Source organism: Carassius gibelio, chromosome A2, assembly GCF_023724105.1.
Source record: "Carassius gibelio isolate Cgi1373 ecotype wild population from Czech Republic chromosome A2, carGib1.2-hapl.c, whole genome shotgun sequence".
Classification (NCBI taxonomy): Eukaryota; Metazoa; Chordata; class Actinopteri; order Cypriniformes; family Cyprinidae; genus Carassius; species Carassius gibelio.
This window is the reverse complement of record NC_068372.1, coordinates 24,677,285-24,696,159: the sequence shown is the minus strand read 5'-3', so window position 1 is coordinate 24,696,159 and position 18,875 is coordinate 24,677,285. Positions and strand designations below refer to the sequence as shown.

The following is an 18,875-nucleotide window of genomic DNA, read 5'->3' as shown; positions in this document are numbered from 1 at the left end:
TTCAGAAAACACACTGTTAGTCTCTCATGCACAGACACCTCTATACACACACACACACACACACACAGAGTGTTGGATCTGTCCAAGCCTGTTTCTTTTCCTCCTCACCTCCCTCAATAGACCTGTTTGTAGCTGTGGGTTCATCTGTGTAGATACCATGCACTGACGGAGAAGAAAAAGGGGTGGAGATTCATAAGTTCAGTGCTTGTCACAAGCACTGTTCTTTCCATACAGAACACCAGTTTGAAGGACCAAGGCATCTACACCTGCCACCAACCGAATGGAGATGAAGGATTATGCATATTTTCCTTTAATGCTGTATATACTCAACATGTTAGTCTGGTAAAATGTCTCACAATTTTCTCATGACACCGAGAGCTTGAAATGAAATTTCACTGCGTGTAATGTTTGCTCTATTCAGATCCCCCCTCTCCTCCGGATGTGCATTGTTGGTCTCCAAGTTACCCTAAAAGATGCTCTTGGACACTAACTCCAGGCACAATACTTCTAACAGATTATATTGCTACATACAGGTATCCTACACTCTTAAAAATATAGGTTCTTTAATGGCCAATTGATGGTTCCATGAAGAACTTGTAACATCCATGGCACGTTTCCATTGCACAAAATGATGTTTATTGTGGAAAAAAGGTACTTTAGATTATTAAAATGTTTTTCACACATACACAAAAAAAGGTTCTTCTTAAGAACTGATCACTTGAAGTAATGTTCACCTGTATACAGTATGTTAAATGCTTTGTTAAAACAAGCTTATTTTAAAAGTTTGAATTATAAATGGTTGCTTTTAAAAAAAAAATGCTATTTTCATGCTTTAAAAAGTATGTGAAGGCACTGTAAAATATAAGTAAATTGTCCATATGACTTGTGCTCTATATTCCAAGTATTCTGAAGAATCTGCGATAGCGAATCATTCAGACTGGTTTTGTGACCCAAATAAACTGATTTATTGAAAAGATCCAATTCAAAAGAATGATTTGTTCATGAATCGGACATCGTTTCTCATAAATGGGTTTGGATTATCATGACCATTTTGAGTAAATAATGACAAGAGTTCTTGAATGAACTCTTCCTTTAAACGTAATGTTAGAGATTGTGTATTTATATATTGCTTTGTTTTGAATATTGTGCTGTACTTTAAATTGTACACCTGTTGTAATTGCTCTAATTGTATAATTCTGCTTTTGCAGTATTTTAAAGAGTTTATCAGTGTTTCATCTCGATGCGTATGCCATGAGCTCATATCGAGTGTTTCAATTCTTGTCCTTTGTTGGTCTGTAGTGGAACCTGATCCTCCGGTGAATGTGAGCGTGATGTTAATGCCAGACAGGAAGTTGTCTGTGGAGTGGGGTCCACCACCCACTTGGCCGGATCCTTTCAACTTTCTCCTTAAATACACAATGAAATTCCACTGGGGCAAACCAGAGACTGCAAGAACTGTGAGTTTCCTATGTAGACCATGTTCAACTGTGAAAACAACTACATTCCTAGCTGCTAAATACTGAAACAAAAGGCACCAAAAAGAACTATTTAAAAAAAGTCACTTCATGCTAAAGGAAGGACATATTGTATGAAGGTCATTTAATTATTTAACATTCTTTGTTTTCTAGCACGGGGTCTAATAAAATGGTTTTGAGTGGACTGGTGGCAGGAAGGACTTACTACATCCAAATATCTGCAAAGGACTCCCTGGATGATGGACAGAGCTGTGAGTGGAGTACACCGATAAATGCCACCAAACCTACAGTATCCACTGATGTGGTAAATCATCATTACACTACCTTAACCAGAAGTGTTAGAATCACAGTGTTTATTGTGTCACCAAAGGATACATTTGTTTGACAGGCTCAATGTGCAGAATCTTCTAAATTAAAAAAAATAATGAACACCCAGCATGGCTCCATGTTTAAAAAATTGTATAGCTTTATGTAATGCAATCTTTATTATCTAACTGATTTTAACTAGTCTGTGAGTAAAAAACATAATAATTATCATAAATAAATATAAATCTAACATTTTCTAGCAGCCCAAGAAATAATGTAAAAAAGTAACAAAGCTGTACAGAAAAGTTTATTATTCTGCTTTCACTGGAAAATCACTTGAATTTTGATTAAAACGTTTTTAAAAGAGGTATGCTGGTGTTTTTTTTATTTTTTATTATATTATAAACAGTGGTAAATAGAATTTAGTAATATTTTAAATTAGCTCTAATTTCTATATTTTCAGTTTTCATTTTCATTTTAGTTTAGGTTTAAGTAAGTTTGTTACATACTTATTTTTTCCTAGTTTTTTATTTAATTTTTTATTTAAGTTTAAGCTATTTTGAATTAAAAAAAATATTTAAGTTAAAGGTTCTTTGTCTAATATTTATACTTCATTTTATTTATTTACTTTTTAATATGATTTATATAATTTTATGTTTTCATAATTTTAATGATTTAATAGTTTTTGATTTTCAAATATTTCTCTTTAGCTTTAATTCATTTTTAAGCTTTGTAATTTTGGTCATTTAACTTAAAATGTATTTATTTCTGTTAACTGCAACTTATTTAAGTTAGTTTCCAAAGCAACATTTATAATTTTCATTCAAGGTAAAGTTAGGGTCTTTCATTTTATATTTATATTTTATTCAATTTTTATTTCAGCTTCATTTAATTTAACAATTTTAAAATGTTCGATTAAAAAAAATTAAAGAATAAAGAATGACCATGTTTATAAACCCATTCAGAAAAGAATTAAAGAAAACATTCCAGATGTCAGGTAAGGGAAATTGTAACTGTTCCTATACTTTTATTTTTCCCTTAACAAATCCTTTTTTGTAGGTGCCAACAAAAGCCTTGCATGAAACCCTTCAGTCTAATACGTCAACAATCAGAGGCGTTACAAACTCTGAGTGACGAACACCCATGGAGAAAGACGGTGCACGATGCAGGTATGCCGTCACCTTTTCTGGGCTGTGTGTGCCTGGGCCAGGTTTCCGAGTGGCATCGGTGGGAATATTAAAACGGCTGTGCATAGAGAAAGAAGGCTGTCTGTTCAGGTAGATGCTCGGATCTGTGCTGTTGTAACGGCCAGGCCCCGGGGTCATGGATAAGTCCTCCGATGGGCCGCCTGCTTTCCTGCGTGCTGACATTGTGAAGCTGGCGCTGGAGGGTTTGTGGGGAACGTGAGAGCTGAAGAGGTTGGGTAAGGTGTAGCGGTTGGGGGCCGGTACAGGATCCACAATACGGTAGCGTGTACGGAAGGCCATGGTGTAAGACGGAGATCTGTGGTGAAGGTTCAAAGGTGGAGCTTTCTCAGGACTGTAGGCTCCGGGTCCCGGAGTCTGGAATGTATCACCTGTTCAAAAACAGAGAATCAGCAACTTCTTTGTATGATTATGCATCCCCCTCTTAAAAGTTAAAGTGAATATGACATAAAATTATGCTATTTACTTTCTGAATACACATTACCATTCGTATTGTGCATGATTGATCGAAAAATTGCATGTGCATATTATTCCAAAAATACAAATATTGTAGGGAGAGGGATATTTGCAATGCTTCATGGGAGTGGGTGGGCACTAATGTTCACTTGTTCACTTTCAAATTTCTTTGAGGAATCATGAGAACTTTGAAATAAAAAGGTGAACATCTAGAGTCAGATCAGAAAAACCCCCACCTGTCTTTTTTTTGCCCAGCATGGAGTACGATGGGGTACCGTCTCTGCCAAAGCGTGTCATTTTGGCATCTACATGATACTGCGGTCCTGGGCTGGAATCCACGGACACCACTGTTCAAAAGCAACATTAAGAGAAAACGCATCAGAATTTATTGAATTACAGTTCAGCACATGCAAATCAACATCTCAGAAAGAAAAAGAAAAAGCGGTCACTGAGATGGAAAATGTATGCTTTAAAAGGTATTAATATGTACAATTAAGTACTAATAGGTAATAGTATGTACCTTTAAAGTATTAATATGCACGCTTTGAGGGTAATTAAGGTACAAAAGTGTGCCTTTTTGAAAAGGTGCCATCCCAGTTGCAGATTATGTATCAATTTTTGGATTAAAATCAAACATGGATTTTATTAGCTTAATATGCTAGTGAAATAACATTAATCATCATATTGCATGCTGTTGTTTGTGATATAAAGTCCAGATGTGCAAGGTTTTTAGTATGAATGATCAGACTGGGTATTCTCAGATATGAGGATTTTGAGTGTGTATGTAAATCAACCTAATATTTAATACTGCATAATAGACACTAATAAATCTAATAAATTATCAGTTCATATAAGTGCCATGTTTATGTATATCCATTTTATGCATGAACATGCATGTTAAAAGCGTTCTCAGATGATTGAACGCAGCATTAGTTAAGTGGATCATGTCATGTGTCAGTGTGAGAAGTGTTTGATTTCATGTCATGTCACTCACTGTTGCTGCTCATGCGGCTGTGGAAGGAATAGGCCGGGCTGCTGGGTTTGGTGTAGTCATGGTTTATGTAACCGATAGTGGGTGGAAGAGCATAACGCCCCGGTCCGGGCCCTGCGGCCATAAACAACAACATAGAGTGTGCATTTATTACTGAAATTGGTTTGGTTAATTAATGGGAAATAATTAGTAAATACAATACATTATTTTTTAACTTTATGAAAAAAAGCACATAATAAAATGACTAAAAATGAAAGGTATCATACTGCAATTATTTATACGTAAATGACCATATATTAGCTAAAATATACCAACTATTAGCTAAAATAAAATAAAAATAAATAAATAGAAAATTAGAAATGTTGCCTTGCCAAATAAATGAAATGATGAGCAACCAACTGAAATAACTAAGTTGATTTTTTTTTTTACCTTAATAGTAATTTTAACAAAATAATAATAATACAGATGGAAAAACAAAATGACTAAATTTGAAAGTAGGGTTTATTCTGCAAGTAAGGTTATTATCATGAACTAAAACTAGAACTATTAAAAACATTGTTTTTAAATTGAAGTAAAGCTTTAAATTAAATATGAATATCAGATGAAAAACTTAGCTTGAAGCATTCAAATTGCTAAAAGAAAAAAAAGCTAAATCTGAAATGAAAATAAATTAAATCTAAATAATATTAAAACAAATAAAAACTAATAAAGATTACAAAAGCACATAACAAAATGACAATTAAAAAAAAAAATAACTGTAAAATTACAATAAAAATGTATCAAATAAATGAAAATTATAAATATAAGAACTCTAATAAAAATACTAAAATCAGGTCAGTCCGCTTAGGTTGATTCATTTTGTTAGTCAATATAAGGTATACATCTGCTAATTGTGTTCCTCAGAGTCATATATAATAAAACTATGGAATGTGATTCATGTGAGACATAAAATCTCACACATGCTGTGCACATTTCTAAAATGCAGGAGAACCTTGGCTGTAAACTTTCATTCGAAATCGTTTGAATTTTGCTACATAGTTAAATGTTGTTTTCAAAGCTTTGGCCAAAACAAGAAAAGAACAGACCAAAGATGTTTTATTATCAGAATGATATAAGGAGTTGCAATAAAAAACCTAACTGACACTTTCTTTAATCAAACTGCCAATCCAGACTCAAGAGCCAAATAGGAGCATGCAGTGAGCCCTGTGCTAAAATAAATCATCTGATCTCCTCACTTTGCTGAATAATTCTTTCGACACAATCAATTGCACAAATTAATCTACTGAAATATGCTATCACAAACTCACCTCTTTCCCTGCCAGCAATGATGGGGCGCCGTCTCACCACTTCCCCCATGCCGCATATGTTTTCTGACTAGCTTAAAGAGCTGACAGCAAAATCAGCAGCAAGAGTGCTCAAGGAGGTCCAGGAAAGGTTGAAGTTTCAGTTTAGACACACTGGAGAGATACAACTGCGGTCTGAATTATGAATGAGTCTTACAAGCACAAGAAACCTTACCCTTGTCCAGGCTACAAGAACATCCATCTCAATAACTTAACGCATTACAGATTTCCAAACATCCATCACCGTCTACAAAGGAGAACTACAGTTACACCTTGGCAACTTGTCTGTAAACGACAGCTAATGAACTAATTACATGATGTGAAATAGACAGTCAACAACTATTTGAAATGACTATACGGTTTATATTGTAGGATAACTTCATTCTTTTGAGATAAGATTATATACTGTATTAATAGCCACCTCAAATGTAAATACTAAGAGATATTCTGCAAATAATTTCATCGACTTGTGATATAAAAAAATATTTTTATCACAGTAATATTCATAACTTTTAGCTAATGACCGTGATAAAAAATAAATAAAATAATTTTTTCTGAGTGTGGAAAAATTCCTGAGTGTGGAAACTCTTTCAAATATAAATTATTAAAGGTATTTAAGAATGAATTTGGTGAAAATATTCATTCAAATATACATATAAGTTAATGGAGTGAAGTACAGAATATTTCCCATGTTCCTATTAAAATATTTTTTTTTTAAATAATAAATAACAATTAATACATTCATGGAAAATCCATATATATATATATATTATTGTTATAATTAATATGTTATAATTATGTACAATGTAGCATCACCCACCACTATATATATGTATGTCTGTATGTGTGTGTGTGTGTATATATATATATATATATATATATATATATACGTTAAACTGTACGATTGATATAATCTGTCAGTCTCACTATTCATATGGCTCAAAACAAATGAAACGTCTGGAAAGCTGTTCTTGTTTCTGTGGCATAGTTTTACAATAGGATGTTCCATATCATGTTTCTCTGTTACATTAATTACTTTGATTTAACAGTCTGAGGCTACTTCAAACAAACATGGCATCGCTTTAAAACAATCTGCTTCTCTTCGGCAGGTCTAAACTGACCAAATTTTGTACTTGGAAATGTAATTAGCATGCTAAGAAAGTGTGTCTTGTGAAAGCTGAGATGTCATCCCTGACCAGTGAGCAGACATTAAACATTAACCTGTTCTATCTTCAGACTGGGTGACTCGTGTAGAAGCAGCTAACACTACAGATGACCTCTGGCAGAAGGCCAGAGAAGACTATAAGGAGGTGTAGGTCAAGTTACACTGGAATATGAATTTGTATTTAAACATATCCGTCACCTGGTTTCCATAAAGTTGGTACATTAACTCAAAATCAACATATGTTTCAAGAGCTGGATACCTTAAGAGCTTTGAATTAAAGCAGGGAATGTTATTCTGCAATTTGATATCGAGCATATTATTGATCTCTGTAGCATGAAAGTGCCTGAGGACTCACTTTACAAACACTTATTTGTGAAACAATACTCAAATAAGCAGCACAGGGATTCCAGTTACAGTAAGGCCCATGGTTTCAACCCATTGGCCGTATTTTGTTTTAAGTCACATGTTATGGAATCACAGGGCTAAAATGTTGAGGACTCTAAACTCAGTGGCCTAAAGCTTTTTATTTTTTGTTCTTTGTGGGTGTCACTTAGGGAAAAGTGAAATACTGACCGTGGAAGAGGCCAGTGTAAGAGCACTAATTGAACCAGACAACTGCTCGTACACACATTCATCTTTTTCCCTGTAGAGAATCATATTCTGGCAAAAACACTTCTGCTTTGTGCAATTGTTTTTTTTTTTCCTGCCATTTCTGGATCTGTTTGTAATTGTTTTCTTGTACTGTACTTCTTAAAAAGTCAGAAAATACAAACAATCCAAGAATAAGTTCAAAATCAGTAGTTTTCTTCTTTTCATAAGTAATTAAAGATAAATGACTGGATTTTTTTTTAAACTTGAAAAAACTTGTTTTCAGAGAATATACCTAAATGGTTGTAAATTACACAAAGTAATATTAAAACAAAACAAGAAAAACTGAAATTCCAATGTGATAAAAAAAAGGATAATCTCGGAAAACTAGTAGATTCATCTTTCTTTAGCAAATGCCGAGATATTTTAACAAAGCAAAAATACAGATTTACAGGCTGTTGTTTTGTGCTTGTTTTTGGTAAAAAAGGACCAAGTCCATAAATTTTTATCTTAAAGAAGGATTTTATGAACAATATTAGGGTTTAACAATTCAGTCAATAATAATATAATCTACCTACACATAACTTAAGAGTCAAAACATAACTTTAAATTTAAATATGCGGATACAATTCAGTACAAAAATAAAAGCAGTAAAATGTCTCAATATATAAAATTATTTCCAAACAGTTCAATGCTACAAATACAGTTACAGTTTTGTAACTGCCACACACATATATAAACATGAGAAACAACATTAAATGGCCATTTTCTGAGTCCACTCTATGGTTCCAATATGTTAACTTTGTTGTAGTGTTGATCCTGAATATAGTGAATGTCTGTAGGTCCTCCTTTACGATGACAGCGGGACTTATTTCAGTTAGAGGCTTATTTCTATGTATTGATATGTTCAGCATTGCATTGCATGTACCAGTTATTTAAAAAAAAAAAAAACTAGGAGACTAAAAAGTGGCAAGATGTTCTCTGAGGTATACCTGTCAGATTTTTAGGTAAACGGCTGTAAGTGTAGTCACCATTGTCACTCAAACATTCATCAAAGGTACCTTTGGTAAAACTGGATGGTCTTAATATTCTTCCAGTTGTCTTGAATTTGCACAAAACTCTGGCTGAAAAAACATTCAGACATTTTCCATTTGTCCATGAGGCACCTCTTTAACGTACAGGTCGGCTAAAGTTTGCAAGGTCACGGGTCCACATTTAGACCATGTGTCACGTCGGCTAAGCATGGCTTCTGCATAGTCATCAGTAAATGTGCAAAGTATGACCTTTAATTAATTGCTCCCCGATACAATCAAGAACCTGTCTCCACGGATAGCGAGTTGCGAGGATATAGTCCATGTGATCTCCGTGGCTATTATCAAACACAGTTTGTTTTCCTGTATAATAAGGCATTTTATAGAACTGCACAACCGAGGGACCGAATGCCCGACACCTTTTGTTGTTTGAACATCCCGTTTTAAGTCCAGCTGTACTTTATCTTTTCGGATCTGAGCCAAGCAGCAGTCTGGAAAATGTGAATTCTTCCACAGTGTGCTGTTGTTGTTCAATGTTCCTGCCTGCCAGGAGCGACGTGCTATGATTTATCTCCTTGAAGAACCTGAAAGCAGACAATATTACGGTAATCAGATAAACGCCCACAGAACATGAAAGGCTTCAAATAGCCATTCAAAAACAATCCGAGGCCACGGTTTCGGCAGGGATAGTGATGGACAAAAATTATAGTTAAAAAGTCTTTGCTTATTTGCGGTTTAGAGATTTGGATATCCTTAGTGTAATTGCTATGGGTTTATCTCTTGTTGGTCTTGTCATGAAGTAGCAGAGGGTCATCCAATGTGAAGTCAGATCTTTTGGGTCATGTTTTTCATACAATACTGATCACAGCACACTAGGGACAGATGAAAGTAGTTGGGTATATTCTCTCGAGGTAAGGACTATCCCTGTGACTTCCAAAACAAGATTACTGTGCAATCTGAAAGATGTGAGCTCCGGACCGAATTCATATGTTGAATGACACTCGGCGTGCAGAACTTCATTACTCAAGTTTATTGAAATAGTCTGGTTTACTACGGTGGTTTATGAAAAGTTACCTGAAATCATATGAGTCGCCTCATGTTATTTACTTCTGTGGTTACCGAGCAAAACACAGGAAACTCGGTACAATAACACCAGGAGCACTTTAATTCAATTAACCCGGGCAACTCCAATTACTCAAGGGCTTGGATCCAGTCTCACAGAGTTAAGAGAGCAAATACTCTTTGCCTAACAGCTGAAGAAACTAAAGCTGAAGAAAACCAGACACCTAAATGGTGATTAACGGGGTTTGGGTTCAAAAACAACTAGAATGCGAATAAAAAGCTTCTTACCTACCTGGTTGCGTGTTTTGTGAGATTTCTGCAGCCAGACCCGCCACTGATCATAAAGTTTGATACTCATACCGCTGCAACCGTAGGCGTGTTTGCGCACCCAGCCAAAGAACTGCTTCAAATCCCGCCGCAACGTGGAGTTCTGCTGCCCCACCTTCGAGTCACATGACCCTGTCAGCAGCCGCTCTGCGGGGGAAAAACAAAATCAACACGTATCCATCCTGGGAGACAAGCGCCTATCGTACACGCATCAAGCTTATCACAGATACAGAGCACAGTTTACACAGCCAACAAACACAAGTTGGGATAAAAATAAATCCGTTTTCCATTTTAAATAAACAACAGGTTTCTGAGCTCCAGATGTGGGCTGCTCCAGAAGAGTTACTGTGCAGAGGAGTTAATCTGTTAATCTTCAGAAAACAATCCTCTGAAAAATATATCCAACACCCCCCGTGGCTCTCTGGCAAGCCACAAAATGGGGAGATGTATGACTAAAGTAATGCGTTGCATCTGCTAGTTGGTGTCTGCCTGGACTGAGCACAGTCTTGGAAATATGTATCTGATTATAGGATGGACTGCACGACACGTTCAAAATGTGAAAATATGAAGAAGGACAGCGAAAGCAACATCTCAATCCAACTATTCCTGCTACCATTTAACTAGTGCCGCTGGCTATATTTTTTTATTTTCTATGTTGCTTTTTGGCCTTTATGTCATTTTTAATAAGAAGAAGACGGGAATAACAATGCGCCGGATTTATATGTAAGATGAGATGTCTCCCACATGAGACCCGTTGCGCAAAAAGACTGCTAGGCTATGAGTCTACAAGTCCAAGTTGAAAATAATTATAATTTCATGAACTGCATGACTGGATATTCAAATGTATTAGCAGACTTTACTTAGCATGAGTTAATAAAAATCTAACCGTTCATTGTTCATGTTATTCCATTACATTTTATTAACAGACACAACTTTTGATTTTAATCATGTTAAAATAAAAACATATTTAAAATATTATAAGATTAAAAATGCTTTAGAAGTATTTTTCATTGTTCACTAATGTAGCTAACTAAGGCTTAGCTAACTAAGGCTTGGTTCATTAACTTAACATTTCGGCTTTTTGTGGATGCCAAGCACAAAAAAAAAAAAAAAAAAAAAAGGCACATTATCAGAATTTGTGATTGTTTGTGTGTATTTACATTTATCTGCATTTAACAATGGTTTTGAACATGGATCATCCCAAGTCAAATTTTGGATGTATTTATTTTTTTGTTCAAAACTCAGAAATAGTATTCTCTAAATGTAATTATAAACTAAGCAAACTTATAAAAAAAAAGCAAAGTGAAATCCCTGTACTTTGCTTTGATATTTACCATGGTATTTACAAAGTACTTAAAAAAATACCATGGTAAACTTCCAAAAAAAATTATTTCCACTAAGTACTTTCTTTTGCAGGGATCTCTTAAATGATATTTCTCTTACCACTGTGCGGTGTTGAGGCTGCAGTTGGGTGACTCCAGTCACTCCAAATGCCAGCTTTCCTAGATCCCAGAATCCCTACCGGATTACAGCGCACCTGCACAAAATACACTGTGCCTGGCCGCAACCCAGCCAGCCTGCAGGAAGTCTGGTTTCCAACATCATCCACCACCTGCAGAGAAAGACACCCAAAACAGTCTGTTACATCAAACACCTACAGTGGCCACATACCACACACACACTGTTACCCTAACGGGCAAATTTAATGTTCTCTATAAGAAGGAAACAAAGCCATTCACTTTCAAAATCCTTAAGCAAGTTCACACAAGCTCATCTACAAAGACGTAGAACAAAGAAATTTTCCTCTTTTGTGTTCCTAGGGGATATACCAACATATATCAGAGACAAAGACAGGAGGAAAATAACAGGGTCACACACAAAAATAATTGGCCTGCCTTCTGGCTCTACATATACGCAGAGAGCACTAACACTACCCTGAGAGAAAATCTGATTAAGTAATTGCACGGGTGCAGACAGCATCATTAACATGTGAGACAAGGCCATTCAAGCCTCAGTGGTTCCTCCTTCCTGTGTGTTAAAGCAGAGGTATATGGGATTCAAATGCAGGAATGTCGAAACGGCCTGGGCCCCCTGTAATTATTTACAATCCCAGTACCCCTGAATCAGTCCCTTTCCACGGTCCATTTCCAGACTCACATTTCAAAAACTACAAACACGGTTAATATGCATGGCTCCGTAATCCGAGGACCATCATTACTATTGGAACGTGATGAGTGGCAGAATGTTAACATCATCAGGTTGCCGTGTAACAGGCACGCTGGGTAATTATTTCCCTTCGAACAGGCTATGTAAGCAATCTGTGGGATTGAGAATGGCCCGGGCGATAAACCCCGCGCTTTGAAAACAATAGATCGTCTTCTGTGATGCGTGGGCACTGTCATATTTTGACATGGTTAACTATGTAAGACTGTGCAACTGACAGCACAATGATGGGTAAGTGAAAAAAAAAAATTATGTAACCCAACTCTGCCCAGCTTCAGAAGGAAACCTGCCAACTGATTGGATCCAGATGAGTGAAATGGGGACAGCGAAAGCTTAAGTTTATTTGAAGCCCTAAAGTTTAGCCGGACTGTTCCGTGGCCAGAGGACTGGAAACCATGTGCTGTTCTGCTACAGCTGGAAATGACGTTTCGGACAAAGTAATACAAACACGGCAAATTCTACTGAAACATGGCTGTTATCTTTTGAACCACTCTAATTAATCATTGCGCCACTCTACAAATGCTTTAAAATTGAGGAACTGACACTTACTCACAAGCATACACAGTTTGCATTACAAAACAAGTGGGTGTAAAAGTGGGAAGATGGTAATAGTAATCAGAATAATGAGAGTAAGGAGCGAGCCGATGACGTGTGCTCATTGATCGAGTGTGCTACTGTACCTTCCAGTCACTGCTTTCCTCCAGTCTGTATCTGATCTGGTATTTGGCCTGAAAGAGGAAGTCTTTTAGTGCAGGTGGTGTCCCCCAGCGCACGGTCAGCTGGTCCTCCAGGTCGCCCACTCGGCTCACAGTCACATCAGTCGGTGGGTCCGTCGTCACTGAGAGGAAACGACACAAACAACATGTGATAAGGATGGAGTAGCTGCAACAAAAGACTTATATTTGTAACTTATTCTTGAAATCTTGATATGAATTTGAATTGAAATTACAAAGAAAAGCAGTTTGTTGAACTGCAATTTGACAATTCTAAAGTTTTCTTCCACCCTGATCCACAAGCAGTACATTCATTTACATTCAAATATTATGAAAAATCTATCTATCATCCACTCGTGCAACCATTCATCCGTTACTGAAATTCTTTTGAATTTGTACTCCGTTTCATTTCTTTACATTGAATTTACAATTAAAATTCTGCATCTTATGAACTTTAGGTTTGTATGAAATAAAGAGGTTCAAATAGTGTAATGCTTCAATTCTTGACCTGGAATTTGAATTGGAATGACAGAAAGGAATTTATTAATCAGCAATTAAAATGAAGAAGTAAAGAAATTTCCACTCTGTTCCACAAATGTTAATTTCTTAAATATTGTGGTCATCAAAATATAAATATCTATATTCTAAAATGACTGAATAATATATAGTTCTGATCTCGTGGATATCTAGTTTACTCACTACAAATTTGTATCAAGTCTGTTTTTAAGAAATAAAATACATACTTACTTACTCTGGTAAGTTTTGTAAAACTAGCCAATCCCAAACTTTTGCCATTTTTTGTGTGCAATATGCACCAGCTTGGGCGGTCTGCAAGCCGAGACTAGAGACTTTCGATCTTGTGATTCAACTAAGATGAAACAAAGGCTGCTTCTCAATATTCAAGCTGACTAATTTTTTCTGTATTTTTCCGCTTTGCCTGCATTTTGTTCAGGCTGCACTGATAGTGCTTCAATTTCCAAGTAATTGGAGTTTTCTTGGAACTCAAAGCTGTTGTTTAATTAACTGGTAACTAAGATGAGCATGGTCTCTTTTGCTATGGAGGTGGAGGCACTAGGTGTGGTGGCTGTGTCATAACTATGGCATGTTTCGAGGAGCACCCACCTTCCTCTTAATGCACTTTCCATTGAAAAATCAGCCTGCCTCCCCCGTCAGGTACAGTTACACTGATTTACACTCACAAGATATAAAAGTTTAAAACCTTTCTCATCAACTTTTTAAGAATGGAGGCTTAAGTGTGTGTTCAGGCTATTTAAGTTTAATTGCAAATACTTTCTAATGTCTTGCCAAAATGCCCCCCAACTTAGGTCCTAGCAATTCTAATTCCATTTTTATGAAGATGTTTGTTGTATAAAATGTCTGTTTGAAGAGATTAGCTTGGCTTGCACTCAAAGCACATAAGATCTTAAGAATTCAACAAAACAGACTTCATCCTATTCCAGTCAGATTCCTAAACAGTAGCCCCAGGTAGGTCACGGTACTGGGATTAGCGAAAAACTTCATAAAAATTCCATTCGTCTGTAAAGGAAGGCTTTGCAGGTATGTGTGAGTAGGTGGGTAGAGACTGTATGAGGCAAAGGGATACTGACGCTGCGATGGACCGCTGCAATTCGTCATGCCTCCACCCAGTTTTTACAAGGAGTGGCGCTCTCACGTTGCACGCGGTCGCCTCGTATTCTGTGCTGCTCATGAGGAGAACACCTGGGGCTGGGGTCAAAGGTCACGCACACTCACCCACATCTAAGATATCCAAGTAGATGATGTCAGACGTTGCGGTTCCGAGTTGGTTGGAGGCCTCCACCCATATCTCGTAGGGTGTGAAGAGGGCGAGGTCGCGGGGGATGTAGCATGTGTACGGCTCTCCAGCGCTGTAGTCCTCACACTCCTTCTCTCGTCCATACCACCTATAGGTGCGTAAACATGGTTTATTTTCTGATGCGTACCGACAGCTGCATGGACACAATATATCTGTAGTCTGTAATCTATAGCGGGTTCCCTGTATGGAGGCTTTTGATGTTAAGAGCCAATGGACAAGCCAATCATATAGCCTCAAATGTGGGGATGATACTTTAATTATGGCTTATTCCTTCTGGTATGTTAATGGGGATGTCAAAAATTGATCTGCATTCCATCTGCTCATTGGGCATGGATGCCAATTATTAATGAAAAAACCTTAAAAATAAATATTACATTCACATTTAGTCATCTGGCAGACGTTTCTATCCAAAGTAACTTACAAATGTAAGTATTAAAAAGCATTTTTTTTATTGGAACTTCCCTGTCACAAAAAAAAAGTGTATGGCATGTGCTTATCAGGAGGAATTAGCACAGATGGTTGGTTTGAGACATCCTTAAACATCCTTCCACTGTCCTCCAGTGAAGGGGCATGTAAGAACATGACATATACAAACAAGATAAGGCGTGAATTTGGTAAGAGGCATTGACATGATTGTGAATGACCTGTGGCACTGACCTGAGCTTATATTTGAGTGTGTATCGTGTCTTGATGAATGTTTCTCCCTGGCCCCCAGGGGCCCATCTGCAGGTAAGGTCTTTGGTGTTCCTGGACCAGCAGGTAAGATCCATGGGTTTCTCAGGAGGCACTAAAAAACAGAAAAGGACAATGAGTTTTCACTTAGCTGTCAAAGTGAGTTAGTGGAAAGTGACTCATGCCTCTCATAACACCTAATTTCACGAGAACACGCTTACATATAATTAGCTGAAGTATGATAATGCGCATTTGCCGTGCTGTCTGGGGAAGACCTCAAAGAACAGGAATGGCCTCCCCGTATAAGTGTAAAATGAACTCGAAGTGAGGAGATGGGGCAGGGGAGGGATGCTGATAAAATGTCAATGGATAGAGGCAAGTCAGCTGTATTTATACTATGGTGTTTCTCCACCGGTGTTTAATGCGCTCCTACCGAACCTTGTTAATAAAACATCATTAAAGGTACATGCTGTAAATGTTGGTAAATGCTGAGTTAGTACAGAAAATCTGTCAAAAACAGTTGCTTGTTTTGAAGTCAACATGAAACTAAATACAAAAATGAAGGAAGAGACTTGATTTTACATAACTTAAAATATATATATTTATATTTTATTTAAATATTATAAAATATAATTTTGTATAATTTAATTCTATATAATATCATTTTTTTTATAATTTAATAATTCTAGGTAGATGATAGAAAGATAGATACACAGACAGACACCACAGATACATTAAACTGAAAATATATATTATATATTTTTTTTATTCTATTATATAATTACTTATAATTATAATAAATTATAAAAATAATAATAATAACATTTGAGATAATACAAAAATATACCAACAATACATTAAACCGATTCGAAATTACAGAAAAACTTTTACCACTGTTTTTTTATTCTCTACATTAAAACAAAATAATCAAGAAATGTATAAGCAACACAACAATTTTCAACTGTTTTATATTTCAAAATAATACAAAATGTTTCTGGGGAACCAAATCAACATTTTGAAATGAATGATTTGTGAATGATCATGTGATATGAGTACATTTTAAAATACATTAAACATTTTTTAAATTGTAATTAAAATATTTCACAATTTAACAGTTTTTTACCGTACTGTATATTGATATAAAAAAAAAGTAATTTAAAAACAAAAGAAACGTTACGTTTTGATGAAAGATTATGAATACTGTCTTTTTTGGAATAATACGCACAGATGAATCATTCACAATGAGACGAGGAGCATGTATTAAGAAAGTAAATAGGGTCAGTTTTGACTTTGTGTTGACTTTAAGTATTTTCAATAATGGATGAGTGTCTTCAGCTGTCATCCTCATTTAAGTTCAGGAATGGGGCCAAGATTCCATTCAGATGAGAACAAAAGACACTGCGTCTAAGTGTAAGACTGTGATTATGTGAACCAAACCTTACAGAGAAGACCTCAGAGACATAGAGAGCTTGAGTCAACACAGCACTTCACTCACACACAGACACACACACACACACACACACACACACTTATCGTAACCACATCTCTCCATTTCTGGCTTTCCATCTTTTTTCCAAATGACCAGACACTCGCTTCCTTGACTTTGTCTCGCTCTTGTGTGTGTGTGTGTGTGTGTGTGTGTGTGTCTGTGTTTGTAATTTTCCATACTGCCACAATTCCATGTAACTTGACAAATGCGGTACATTTGTTCTGCCATACATGTCAGTTGAGGAAAGCGCCTATAATGGACCACACAGGTGCTAAAAGCATAACAGTAGAACAGATAGCTATCTTAAGAGGCTTAAACAACTCTCTAGTTCATTGGTGGACAGGCAGAAAACATTAAATACTGCAACAACTGTGGCTCAGTGGCAGGGGGTCAATTCATAAAGACTGTCTAATACTTCCACGTCTGACCCATATTCCCCAAGGCTCCAGGCTTACCCACAAAATCCATTTAACTGTATTTAAGTTGGATGCGTGCACATTCGCCAATTAGACACTCTTGGTAGTTGTACAGGAGTAAATACAAACAATATGGTAGAGATACTCACTGCCAACATAGATGCAGGAGCCGGCCAGCACATGACCCCCACTGTTATGGCACACGAGGTTGTCTCCGGAGCGTTGGCGGGACCCTGAGAGACGCGGGAGGGTGACACTGAGCACGGTGGGGCTCAGAATGCTGTAGGTGCTGCTGGGAAGACGCTTTCCGTTCAGCGTCCAGTAGAGTGAGCCTGCGTGAACGCCATGGTCTGGATTCACTGAGCATGTGGCTGTCAGGCTGGAGCCGATTGGAAGGGCCGGATCTTGAGGGTAGATTGTAGCCACCTCTGTGGGAGGGTGAGATAAAGCAGGTTAGAGCTGGAAAGAGGCAGCATGGTTATTACAGGCTGTCTGGATATGGGTGAGCTCACATGATATATGACGTTAAAGGAGGAGACAGACAGACCTCATGACTAACACATCAAAAAAGTTGAGAATGACAGCCTAAATCAGAGCAATGTGGGATACGCAAGATGATTACAAAAGAAAATAATAGGGAACACATACAGTCAGATGGTCCGTCTTCATCTGACTGTACATTATCCCCCTAGATACGGTTTACTAAATAAATAAATGAATTAATATTAAATAAATATATGCACAAGAAACATTGTCTTGAGGTTATTTTGTGAGAAAAAGTTAAGTGTTCATTAAAAAAGTATTTTATAAATAAATGCACACAAAAAAAACATAATAAATGAACATTAAATATATATACACGCATGTAATATTGGTTGAGAAATTATTTTGTTGAGAAAAATTAATTTTGCCTGGGTCAGTATTTAAATACATTTATGGTTTAGTGTCCATTCAAAAAATATTTTACTATAGAATGCACATACAATAAATAAACTAACATTAAATAAATATACAGTACGCACATGAAAAATTGGTTTGAGATTTTTTTTGTTATGTGAGAGAGAAAAAAAGATATAAAACTGGCAGAGTGTAACAAATATTGTTTACCAGGGTCAATGTTTGAATACACGCATGGTTTAATGTTCTTTAAAAAAAGAAAAGCCCACAGAATGCACATCAAATCATTAAATCAACATTAAAGAAATACATGAACATGAAATATTGGTTTAAGTTTGTTTTATAGTATGAGAAAAAAACTATATTGTAAACAATATTGTTTGTCAAGGTCAAACTTTAAATATACATCAGTTCCTGACAGCTGCCTGAATTTTGTGTCATTTCTGTTATATTTTTACATTTCTGCACTGAACAATCCTAGATAATTAGTATAACACGTACTCACATACATGTATTATTTTGTGAACCCTTTTGGAGTTCATTATCACCCTTGTAATATGAAAATGTGGAATCCCTCAAAATAAATGTGTCAGTGCAGAACAACTGAGTAATAGAGGTGATGAGAGAACTGTCATGTGATTACGTGTAATTACATCAAGATGGATAGATAGACTAACCTTAA

General features: G+C 36.3%; 2 protein-coding genes across 4 annotated transcripts in view; both read right to left on the bottom strand.

Annotated features, from left to right (window-relative positions):
- Positions 1–2,848: 2,848 nt before the first annotated feature.
- On the bottom strand, positions 2,849–5,789 carry LOC127934153 (outer dense fiber protein 3-like protein 2). The gene is made up of 4 exons (XM_052531339.1): positions 5,741–5,789; positions 4,437–4,547; positions 3,679–3,789; positions 2,849–3,357 (listed from the first exon to the last, which is right to left on the bottom strand). The coding sequence occupies exons 1-4, from the start codon at positions 5,787–5,789 to the stop codon at positions 2,870–2,872; spliced, it is 759 nt and encodes a 252-aa protein (XP_052387299.1). The 3' UTR covers positions 2,849–2,869.
- A 2,242-nt stretch (positions 5,790–8,031) lies between these two features.
- Positions 8,032–18,875, bottom strand: part of LOC127934142 (cytokine receptor-like factor 1) — a 22,025-nt gene continuing 11,181 nt past the window's right edge. For 2 of the 3 annotated variants that reach the window (XM_052531317.1, XM_052531327.1), the window contains 7 exons: positions 17,446–17,724; positions 15,377–15,506; positions 14,638–14,807; positions 12,853–13,010; positions 11,393–11,561; positions 9,915–10,096; positions 8,032–9,144 (listed from right to left, as the gene is read on the bottom strand). In XM_052531317.1, the coding sequence (XP_052387277.1) occupies positions 9,121–9,144; positions 9,915–10,096; positions 11,393–11,561; positions 12,853–13,010; positions 14,638–14,807; positions 15,377–15,506; positions 17,446–17,724 (1,112 nt within the window). In that variant the 3' untranslated portion in view covers positions 8,032–9,120. Of the gene's footprint in view, positions 9,145–9,910; positions 10,097–11,392; positions 11,562–12,852; positions 13,011–14,637; positions 14,808–15,376; positions 15,507–17,445; positions 17,725–18,875 lie in introns of all 3 variants that reach the window. The other variant, XM_052531333.1, reaches the window with a different exon arrangement.